The 11,660-nt window shown below is 34.9% G+C and overlaps 1 protein-coding gene across 3 annotated transcripts; it reads left to right on the top strand.

Annotated features, from left to right (window-relative positions):
• Positions 1-3,645: 3,645 nt before the first annotated feature.
• On the top strand, positions 3,646-11,415 carry LOC106775786. Of its 3 annotated transcripts, none has more exons than XM_014662973.2 (16): positions 3,646-4,151; positions 4,808-4,858; positions 4,936-5,172; positions 5,365-5,463; positions 5,573-5,628; positions 5,705-5,816; positions 5,912-6,091; positions 6,269-6,538; positions 7,828-8,025; positions 8,104-8,304; positions 8,398-8,514; positions 9,076-9,372; positions 9,471-9,569; positions 9,847-10,331; positions 10,419-10,451; positions 11,085-11,415. In XM_014662973.2, coding segments are annotated over exons 1-16 (2,577 nt in total). In that variant the 5' UTR covers positions 3,646-4,010; the 3' UTR covers positions 11,086-11,415. The 3 variants fall into 3 exon arrangements, with proteins under 3 accessions (XP_014518459.1, XP_014518458.1, XP_014518457.1); XM_014662972.2 differs by having other exon boundaries at positions 3,647-4,151; positions 4,942-5,172; positions 8,389-8,514; XM_014662971.2 differs by having other exon boundaries at positions 3,647-4,151; positions 8,389-8,514.
• The last annotated feature ends 245 nt before the right edge of the window (positions 11,416-11,660 follow it).

Here is an 11,660-nt window from a genome sequence, read left to right as displayed (position 1 = left end):
TATCAAATGTAGTTACATAATCTAAATATCACACATATTATAGATGTACATAATTGGTAATAATGCCCATCAACTCTACAAATATTTGCATCTTACTAACATAAAAGGATGATCATGCCCAAGCCTTGGGGTAACAAATGGTTGGACGATATAATATCTAGCATTGATATAAGACAAACTTCTTGTAGGTGAACCTGTAAAGATAAAATTGGTAAATGAAAATAGTTTATTTTTGTAAAGAAAACCTAATCACTTTATTTGCCCAAATTGAAAACCATGAACATGTCATATACAAATTAATCGATATTGTCTTATATCGTAAGGTTGTGTAGAACGTAGTGGAAGATTGTAATATTTTGAACCAATGACAAATAAACTAAGATGACATTATATCGATTAGCAATAACATAACTCATGTTTGGTATAGTCATCCATTTTCCCAAAATAGTTTGTATATAACGAAACAAATCATTATTGAAATAAAATGTAAAACACACTAACTAAAGTGTAAGGTATAACATAAACTATTTGTGATTGTGAATCTACTAAAAAAATGCTTCCTCAGTTCTTTTACTCGATCATAGCTTGGTAATAATATTGCATATTCATCATGTCACTCGTTAAGTTCTTTAAACAAATCATGTCACATAATGGGCAAAGGTCTTTACCTGTCCCCAACAAAGCAACAATACATCTACATCCACAATGACCATTAACAATTAAATACACAACATCAATAATGTAAGGGTGATAAGTTGGATGAAATTAATCTAACATAGGTATCCACTTTTGTTGCATACATCTAAATATAGGATTCACCTCTATATTAAATTATATGTCTTTCTTTATTGAACAACTTATCATTTTTTAAACGATTCACAACCAGACCAAGTTCCTGTTAAATGCATAACTCTACTTGGGACTCAATTGATGAAATGTTTGAAAAACTCAATCTAGTCCACGTGATATGAGTTTCAAACATAGGGATTAACGCAGGGTCATATCTAGCTAATTCATAGGCACATGGTAGACCATATGTTTGTCTCAAAACACAACCACAATGTTCATTATCAAATCTAATATGCTTAATCCGATCAAACTCCTCAACAATGAGTAGTAAAGCATACTTTGATACAAATCCCACCAATCTTTTATACCTATTATGCTCAAAGTGTGAATTATCATATGTAGACTTTTTTCAAATAACGCCTTTATTTCACTGTTGTAGGATCGTGTCATTAGGTATTGCATCCCATTATGAGTACATGTCTCCTATACTATTTCTCAATACCTTCTTTAGACTCTAGTGAACTGTTGTAATTTGAGATAATATCTTTTAGAATCTTCCTAATTAGAGGAAATAGATACGTAATATTTTATTTTATTTTATTTTTTCCTAGTTTTCCTAGTTTCCCTATTTCCCTTTTTAGGAGAACTAAATTATTACAAATAGAGGGTATGAGAATGTATTTTTATGATTGAGAATAATAATAAGTCTCATTTTCAACTTGAACAAAATCAACCCTGCAACAAATGAAATCAACAATATCGTATCACATATAACAAAAGCAAACAAATAAAAACATTTGTCAACATGCCTATTTCAGGTTGTTTCCTAAATAAATTACTATGTTTGTCCACACACCTTCACAAAGTTTTTCTTATAAGGAATGATGCATGAGTCATTGACATATTCAAATAATAAAGATCATGAATTACAAATATGTTGAAGGCAATTAACGTAATAACGAAATGTTGACTCATCATCACAATTTATGACAACATCTCATATCTCAACAGAGTTCACCGACATTTTGCACTTAGCTTGCACATTTTTCTGAATTTCGAAATGGTAAAGCAGTTGATAAGATTAAGGGAATACAATGTTAATACAATCATCAAAGCTAGGTATTCTTCAATGATAATGACTTTAGAAAAACTCTTAAATTTCATAAATAATTCTCTTCGCTTTTCAAGAACTAAAGTAAAAATATTTTGTCATTCACTTGATAAAATACAAAGGAAGTTGAGAAAGTCAACCATGTTGATGTCATATCAACTATCTCAAGTAATGACAACTTATATTTGTTGGTTTTATAAGGGCCATCCATCAACAAAACAACATTAAATGCATTCAACAATTTTATTGGATCAAGATGTGTCCAAAAAAAGTCACTTACCACCTCAGACTCATCTATGCATCTACTCCAATGAATATATTTATCGCAATCTAACAACATCATTAGTTGTTGTAATTATATTTTGAAACCTCTTAATGATTATTTGCAAGTGTATCTTGCATTATATAATTGCTTGGTTATTGTCATTGATTATTTTTTTAAGAATAAGGAGAATGTTTACAGGCTTCACTTGACTCCTAGTCATGTCAAAAAACAATGAATGTTCATTGGGTTTTAACTTACAAGCATAAGGGTAACCAACTAAAATCTTTGAAGATATTGACCTATTACCTTTAATACCCACCCCTTTCTATTACCAATTGGTTTGCCTTTCAATTTAAAAGGACAATATCATTTTTTTTTTGTGCCAGATATACTAGATTGAACATCAAATTTGTATTTTCTATACTTTTTATCCCTTTCACATCCTAACAATACATATGTCTTCTTTTTAGGTTGATCATTATTTTTATTGGATCTTATAATCACAACAATAAAACCAAGATAAAAAGAAATCCATCAAAATGGTGACATCTACTGCTTTGCAAAGTCATTGCCAATGAGTTTCACCCTACCACACTCATGAGTGCACAACCCGCCATAGCTCAACAATCATTCTAGTCCAGACTAGTTAGTTTATAATGTAACAAGTCTTGTAATGTCATTTAGTATGTTTTGAATGAACTTTGCATGTTGTGTGTGATTGTATGACATGATTTTTATACCTAGCTTACCCTTGCTTCTGTGTTGTGTGTTGCTTGTGTATGTTTTCTTTTGTGATGATCATCCACTTGGATGTGAGCAAATGTTGAGGAAGTGCCCTTGAAGCAGGTCTTGGAGGAAGATGATGCCGCACCTTAGACTCCTTATGATTTCTCCTAGTCATCTTTTGTTATTTTGAGATACTTCTTAGGTCATTTTGAAATACTTTGTTATGATTAAAAGTTTTGAGTTAGGACCATGTTTGGGATGACTGTAATCCTATATTTAATTGCGAATTTAACCTCTAACTGTTTTCTTATTATAATTGTGGACTATCATATTATATATGTGTTTGTTATATATTTAGGATGTTACACATTGAACTCATTCAATTAACATATCACATGTAGGAAAAATCTTATCATTTGCAAAACTATCAATATAATCTCCCCCATATATATATATATTTGATAACTCTGTTTAGTGAAAAAGGGGAAGAAGTTACTTAGGGGTGGATATTGGGGGTGTAAATAATTTTACGGGATGGACAATAACAGTAAATAATCTTTACCTAATTATTTAATATATAATATATAATGTGTAGAGTTAAAATGGGGATTATAGTAATATTTGGGGGCACAGGAGAACAATTGTAGGGTGCAGGAAGAATCGGTTTTTTTAATAGATTCATGAAATGGGCTATAGTTGAAGTAATAGGATTGAAGGGCCCGTGACCAAAAGGAGGAAACGAACAAAAAAAAGAGAGTAAGAAGGTAGGATCCACGCGTTCGCGGAGGGAGATGACATCCACGGAGTGAGAATGTGCCTTATAAATGGAGTTCACGCCGTGCCGGTCGAAATTTGTCACAGCCAATCATCTCCTCACTCACTCCACTCTCTCACTCACCACACACACACACACTCTTCATTCAACCCAAAAACCCTTCCGAAATCCCAATCCTCTTCTATCCTTCTTCTCCCCTTTCCATTTCCCGTTATTACAATTTTTTCAATTCTAGGGTTAGGGATTTCCTCCTCATCTCATTCCACCTTTTTCCTTCCCTTACACTGACTCTCCCCCGCTCTACTCCCTGCTGACGTGGGCTCACCGTCATCGCTTCTCGTTTCATGGAGGCCACGGCCGCCGTTGCCGCCGCCGCCACTGCCGCCGCCGTACGGGGTGCCTCGCTCCAGATGCCGCCTCCGTCCCGCAAAGAGTGGCGGGCTGTCTCCGACCATCACCATTCCGCCCGGAACCCAGACGACGAGGTACTTGTTTGGCGTGTAAACACTTGGTATTCTCTCATTCTGTGGTTCGGGAGTAATGGGGGATGTGCGTTTTGAAAATTTAGTGGTTTACTTTGTTAGCGATCGAGAGAACGAGAGGATTCCTTTTATTGTTTAATCTTAGTTTAGGTTTACAGCATTTGTTAGTTCTAATCTCACCAAATTGGGATTAGGGTTTAATAGTGTTGTTTGACGCGATACGTTTTTCCTCTTATCGTGTTTTAAGCTTTAGGTTCTTGGGTTTCTCTAATGTCTTGTTGTTAAAGTAACCTCTAAGAGAATGGGACATTTTTTTTTTCGAGGTGAACAGACTTGATTCTTTCAATTACGATATGGCTAGTTACTTTTATAGGAAGGGTGGTTTAATCAAAGCTGTAAAAAAAAAATGAGCTCCGGCAATGTGCTCAACACGGTAAACCCGGCGCCAATTTTTAGTCTAACAAGTCAATGTTACGTACAATGTACCCATATGATCTTGATGTTTAAAGTTACGGCATTACTGGGTATAGACTCTTGGTTTGATCAACACACTTAGGTTTTTGGCCTATGAGTATTCAATTTTGATTGGTTATCTTTGTATCGATGGATGTGCTCTTAAAACTTCTTTTATTTGTTCAATGACATCTGCTGTTGTACAGGAGTTAGACAATGCCAAACTAGGGCAATCAGACGAGAGAACCATATATGAGGTAAGGTGATGGTATGAGAATAGCTTTTTAGTTTTAGGGAATTAAGAACCTGAAGATGATTTTGTCCTGTTTTCAAGGTGCAGCAAGGAAGAGAGCCTCTTGATGTTGACTTTTGTTCAATAACAGTGGATGGAACACTAGACAATGATATTTTGCAACAACAGCTTCATAATGTTGTTAGACAAAGGCAAGAGCTGTTGCAAGTGGAGATTGACCTAAAGGCTCAAATGATTGCTAGAACTGAGATAATGGACATGCGAAACAGCTTTGATGCTCAGCTCAAGGACAATGTTAATAATACCACCAAGCTTCAGGTGCAAATATCATCATGTGACAGAAATTGGATTTTCTCATTCATTTTACTAGAACTACATGTTTTACTTTTAATTGCGTCAATCTGTTTTTATTAATTATTACTAATATCTAAACTGGGCATTTTATACTCGAAATATCTGTTTTAACTTCATTATTTGTCTACTCTAAAACTTGTTTAAATGGTTTTGCAGGAGCAACTTTGTGAAAGGGAGCGTACAATTCATGATCTTGAAAGGAAAATGGAAGAGAAAGAGAGAGAGCTGCATGCTATTAAATTAGACAATGAAGCAGTCTGTTGAATTTCTACTTTCCTTTTTCTTATATATGTTTTTCTGGATGTTAATTTGTGTGATCATTGTATAAAGTTATACATGCTGATCTATTCAATTGTCACGTTAGGCATGGGCCAAACAAGACCTTCTCCGTGAGCAAAACAAAGAGCTTGCAACTTTCAGGTTTTTTCTATTGCCTGAATTATTGGATGTTTAGGTTTTGTTCTGGCCTTTAATTACAGAGTTAATCATTTTTAAGAATGGAGCGTGATCACTCAGAAGCTGAAAGAGCTCAGCATATTAAACAAATACATGATCTACAAGAACATATTCAAGAAAAAGATAGGCAGCTTATTGAGTTGCAGGAACAAGTATGGAGTCTTTATTTGCTTTAATACTTTGTTTTTTCAGTATATTTTTTTTCTATTCATTTTTTAAATGAATTAATGGTGATTCTTTATTTCAGCATAGGGGTGCTCAAGAGACCATTATGTTTAAAGATGAGCAGTTAAGAGAAGCCCAAGCATGGATAGCTCGTGTTCGTGAGATGGATGTTTTCCAATCAACAACAAACCAAACATTACAAGCTGAATTGCGAGAGCGCACAGAGCAATACAATCAGCTTTGGATGGGTTTTCAGAGACAGGTTGATCTGCCAAACTTTTTTGCCTTCCCAGATTAAGTTTGCTTGCTTTGGTACACACGAAATCATTTTGTTTTGTGGCATCCCTTTCAGTTGTGACCCAAATAATTAATATTTGCCAAGTGTTGTGATTTGGTGTTGCCCTTTAATAGTGGATGTAAACATTTGGCTTGGCTTTAGTTTGCAGAGATGGAAAGAGTTCATTTGCATACTATTCAACAACTTCAGCTTGAACTGGCTGATGCAAGAGAGAGGAGTGGAACTTACAATGATGATTCAAGAATGTCCCAAATGAACTCTAAAAGTAATGCTACTCAGTTTGGACATGAAAATGGAAGTCAATTTGACTTAAATGGAACCAATGCTTCAGGTGGAAATAATGGTCTCCTTCCAAATGAAAGCACTGATAATGGTGTACCATTTTCATCAGCTGGCAATGCATCAATCCAGGTCGGGTGCTATAATTCATAGAAAGAACTTTGGGAAATGTTTGATGTTTGTTGAACCTGGCAATTAAAACAATGTTGATGTCGGCATTTCATGTGTGCCACTATTACCCTTTTTGTTTGGTAATATTCTTGAGCTGTGCTAGAGCCGCTGGAATGATCTTGAATGTAATTATTCATTTTGATAATTTTTACTGACAAGTGGTTTCTTTGGACGCTCTTTAGAAACCTTTATGTTTTCATTAATAGGTTCTTGTTAATCATGTCATGGTTGCTAATTTTAGATGCTGCTTTGCATGTTTGATCTTATATTTGCTTCTTTTTTTTAAAAAAATTAAATCTTAATCTAGTAATAGAATTTCTATTGTTTTGGTTTTTTGACTGCTTAACATATTGTTGTGTAATATACATTGGTTGTGTGTAGGATGTCTTTAATTCTTAACATTTGAAATCTTTTGTCAATGATTAATTAATTTGAGATAGCTTGCAAAGTTATCTTAACTGAAGTTCCAGTACTCATTCCTTGGAGTTGTTTTATTAGATATAAGCAAGTTTTTTTATTTTTTTTTATTATTTATTTATTTTTATTTTTATTTGTTAGAATTTGGCATTGTTTTTTATGAGAACATTTTAATTATACTGTTACTGGAAAAAAATTCATGCAGAATATTTTATGGACTTGTGAATTCGATGTGTATTTTTGATATTTTTTGGCAACTTGCTAGCTAAAATTTAGGTCGAAGTTCATGTATTTCTTTGTTAAAATAGTGACCTTTTTTAATTTGTTGAAATCACCCCTTTAACTTTATATTAGATGTCGAAGTTGATGGTGTTTGTGAACGGTATTGGATTACAAGAAAGAGGAGGGTTTGTTTTTCTTTGTACGGTGTGTGAATTGATGTTTTTTTGGCAAGACAAGGACATAACAAGTGAAGAATAGGATAATGCGATGGGTACAAATATTCTAGGCTGAAAGTTAATCCATTACTGAGTGTTTTGGCTTGAAGAACTTAGATTGATCTAATTCATTTATATCAGTATTTTAGTTTCCGAAGATATAGACAGATGTTGAGGAAGTAGTGGTGCTTGAGTGCGTGCACAATACTAGAAAGTTGAGATGTAATTGACTTATTTAGAATGAATGTAAATGGATATACCAGTGTCTGTCTTCATTGAAATGAGAGGTATCTCGATGAAAACAGTTTCTGTTCTGTTTATATTAATATGATGTGACAGTCACCATGACTTGATTAGGCAACGAATATCTTATCCCTTTTGTATTTTTTTGTTCAGACTGAACATGTTCCTGGTGTCCCTATTACTCCATCGTCTTTACTTGTCCAACCATCGTACCTCCCACACGGCCAAGTAACTGCATTGCATCCATTTGTTATGCACCAACAAGGAGTGCCCAATTCTGTTGCATCACATGTTGGACATTTTCATCCAGTGCCCTCAATGTCACCTGTGCAGCAGTGGCAGAGTCAACAGGTATCAGAAGATACGTACATTTATGCTCTCTGCATTTCTATCTGTATTTTAACTGTGTACTTATAGTTGTTTCTTTAGTCTGTGTCAGAGGGTTCACAATTACCCATACAGGAACATCCTTCTTCTCAGACAGATCAGAATTTGATGCGATCAGATGCTAAGTTTAGTTATGAAATGTCTGTTAATGGGCAAACTCTTCATAGAGACTATCTGGATGCTCACATTCAGCAAGGCGAGGGGGCACAAACTGTTATTTCCTCGGTTACCACTGAAACCCAGGTTAATGATTGTTATTAACTTTTTATGCTATTTCCCTTGAGACTTTATTAAAATACTGATGATAATTTTTTGAATTTTTCTAAGGTTCTTCAGTCAGTTGATAAGGGTCAAATTGTTGCTTCCCCACCGGATCAGAGCATGCAACAAATTTCTTTACAGTTCTCTGATGCCTTGCGATTGAACTCTTTTGAGCCAAATGGTGAAATTAAGGTTTGTCCCAAGTTTTAAATTTGGTTGCATGTCTGATCCTTTTGGTTTGGAATAATGTAAGGTTAGTTCGACTACTAATTTTCTCCCATTGTAATTGTTTGAAGAAGTCTAGATGTTTTAGTTGTATGTACCAACTGAAAGTACACGGTAGTTTCTAAAAACATTTTTGAAAAGCCCAATGGCATACAAATCATTGATTTTAACTTAAAATTCAAATGTGGATACATTCTGATTCATTTTGAAGACAAACACTTTTACAGGAGCTTTTCACCATGTAATAAGTTGTTTTTTGAGTATTTTACAAATCACTTCGTTTTTTTGTTTTGTTTGAAAGAACAGTGCTGAATATAAAGCACTTGAAAAAAGCAATCTGAAAGCCGTCTCTGATCTGGCCCCTCTTATGGATGATAAGAGGAAAGCTAATATTTTCCCTTCTCGAAGAGCAGATTGCATCAAAGAGTTCTGAACAAAAAGTGCTTAAGAAGCCAATTCAAATTGTCTTTGATCTGGTTACTGTTACAGCTGAAAAGATAAATTGTAACCCTTTTTTCCATTATCCAGGAGCAGAATTCTGTGACTTTATCTAACGATGGGCCTGATGACCAAGTTTTATTGGCTGAGCAAGCAAGTTCTGCAACAAATGCATCCCCTGTCAAAAGCCAATCCGTTAATCATGATGAAATGATTCAGAATAATTCTACTGATTCTGTCTTGTCTGAAGTTTTCACAGCTTCTGGTTCAACAGCTTCAACAACAATTACAAAGACATCAGAGACTGCTCTCCTTGATGAAAAGTCATTATTAGCCTGTATTGTTCGTACTATTCCTGCTGGTGGTAGAATTCGAATTAGTTCAACGGTTAGTGAGCTTTAAATGTCAACTGTCAGTTACAACAAAAATATTCCTTAGTTCTCCCTGACTAACCGGGTGTAACTTGTGTAATGTTTCAAACCCAGCTCCCTAACAGGCTGGGCAAGATGCTTGCTCCTCTACATTGGCATGATTACAAAAGGAAGTATGGGAAGTTGGATGATTTTGTGGGTAGCCATCCTGAAGTAAGTTTTTAATATCAGTTTGTCTAGACTTCAAATTAATGCTTACAAGATATGATTAGTCATAATTTTGAAGAAATTCAGGTTGATTAGAAAGATTGTTGTTGGACAACATAGTTTGATACGAACCAGTCATTCATCAAAAACTCAAAATCAACTTGTCAAAAGTTCTGCATGTCTATCATTTCTTTTAATTATCTGCATGTCACGCTTGTATTGTTTGCTGACAATGAATTTGCATCAAAGCCTGACAGATTTTCTCTTTCCTTTTAATATTCAGTTATTTTTGATTGAGGATGACTATATTCAGCTCCGTGAAGGTGCACAGAAAATGGTTGCTGCAACTGCAGCAGTTGCAAAAGTTGCAGCAGCAGCAGCTGCATCAACTCCGTATTCTTCATATATGTCCACTGTGGCAGTTACACCAATGGCTCAGTCTCATCGCATGAAAAAGGTTCCTTCAATTGATTCCAAAAATATCAAAAGTGACAAAGCACTTGAAGAATATGCCGTCATCTCTTCTAATTTGGGGGATGACCCTCTAAAATTGTCAGTCATGCAACATCAACAATCTAATGGTCCAAGCTACAGTGTTGCTGGAGGTCTGTCTAATGTCAAGATTTTGAGTAAATCTAAGGATTCTCGGGAAATGGATGGCCCTGAAAGTAGGGTTGTCCAGTCTGTTGGCAATGGGGGCAGTGCCCAAATTTCTGGCTCAGCAAATGGGAGACTAGTCTCAAGCTTTACTTCTAAACACCAGACCAGGTATATGACTCTAGATTGGCCGTTGAACCATAATATGGCATGATGTGGTTTGTCTATGATGAGATACTGACTGTTGTTGTATGACAGGGCAACTGGTGCTGTGTACCCTTCTCGGAGATAGTGAGTCTTCTTTTTCGTAGTTAAACATGTTAATTACATTTCCTTTAAATTTCCATATACGTATTAAATATGTGGTCTGCTTCGGTTTGGCATGGATGAATTCGTATTAATTATTATTGTCATTGCTCATTAATTTCTGACTTGTTGGAATAAACTCCTGTGTGTTTCCTCTCGTTTAACCCCCTTACCTGGGACTAGTGTTACTTATGCATTTAAGTATTTTATGATGGCCCCATATTTACCAAGTAATTAATCTCTTTCTAGTCCTTGTAATAAATATTAGTTTAGTGTCATTATTTATATTGCATATATGTGCATTTGTCTGCCTCTATTGGAGAGAGACGCACCTGTGATTTTGAATGGATTTTGAATTATTCCTTGAGGATGTTTGGTTCTTACTAATGGAGAATGTATCGATTTCATTACATTAAAGTAGTGATTTTCAATTTTTACCATTGCGAAGATATAACAATGCATTGCAGGATACGAGTTTGCTATGTTATATTCCAATTTACGGAGTGCTTAAGAATGAAGTCGGACTTAAATTGCTGTAGTATGTAATGTATATATTTTGGCAATAGTATAAAAGTGCTATGCATGAATTCATAATTTGATTAACTGTTGAATTGACAGGGAAGATGGATGGGCGTGTAGATTATCCTGTCTCACCAGGATGCGGATGAAAACATAGAAGAGATATTTATGGGGTTTGTGGGAGAATGTTTTTTGAAGCATTGACGGAGTAATCTTTGCCCTGGCTTAATTATGATTTAAAGTTGCCGGTGCTATCTCCAGTTTCTGTAGTAATTTATTGTTCTCCCTGCTGTTACAATTCAGTGTGCTTTTATTAATGTGGGCCTCTTGCTATGGTATTCTTGCATACATTGCATCTCATAACTGCCATTTTTTTGGTGAATGCTTGAAAGATTAATCAACGTAGTTAACCGTCTGAGTTTGCAACCTCTTTCTGTCATTTCTATATTTACTTGGTCAATATCTCTGTCTAACAACCTTCCAGCTTGGGTATCACCCAACAAACGTGACGCTTGCGGGTTACGTCTTTATCATTTGAGTTAACCATTAAGGGATTTCATCTTCCAAGTTAAATTATGTTAAAATACTTGAGTTTTGGATTCTAACTGGCCTTAGTAGGGGTTTTTCGTTGTTGAGAATTATGATTCTGATCACAAATAATTATTCAAATGATTA

The sequence above is a fragment of the Vigna radiata genome, chromosome 10 (genome assembly GCF_000741045.1).
Source record: "Vigna radiata var. radiata cultivar VC1973A chromosome 10, Vradiata_ver6, whole genome shotgun sequence".
Classification (NCBI taxonomy): Eukaryota; Viridiplantae; Streptophyta; class Magnoliopsida; order Fabales; family Fabaceae; genus Vigna; species Vigna radiata.
This window is presented reverse-complemented; position numbering and strand designations above follow the sequence as displayed.

Coding starts and splice junctions, on each gene's coding strand:
- LOC106775786 (XM_014662971.2), top strand. CDS start 4,011: ATGGAGGCCACGGCCGCCGTTGCCGCCGCCGCCACTGCCGCCGCCGTA. Junction 4,152..4,807: donor CCCGGAACCCAGACGACGAG/GTACTTGTTTGG, acceptor GCTGTTGTACAG/GAGTTAGACAATGCCAAACT. Junction 5,173..5,364: donor ATAATACCACCAAGCTTCAG/GTGCAAATATCA, acceptor ATGGTTTTGCAG/GAGCAACTTTGTGAAAGGGA.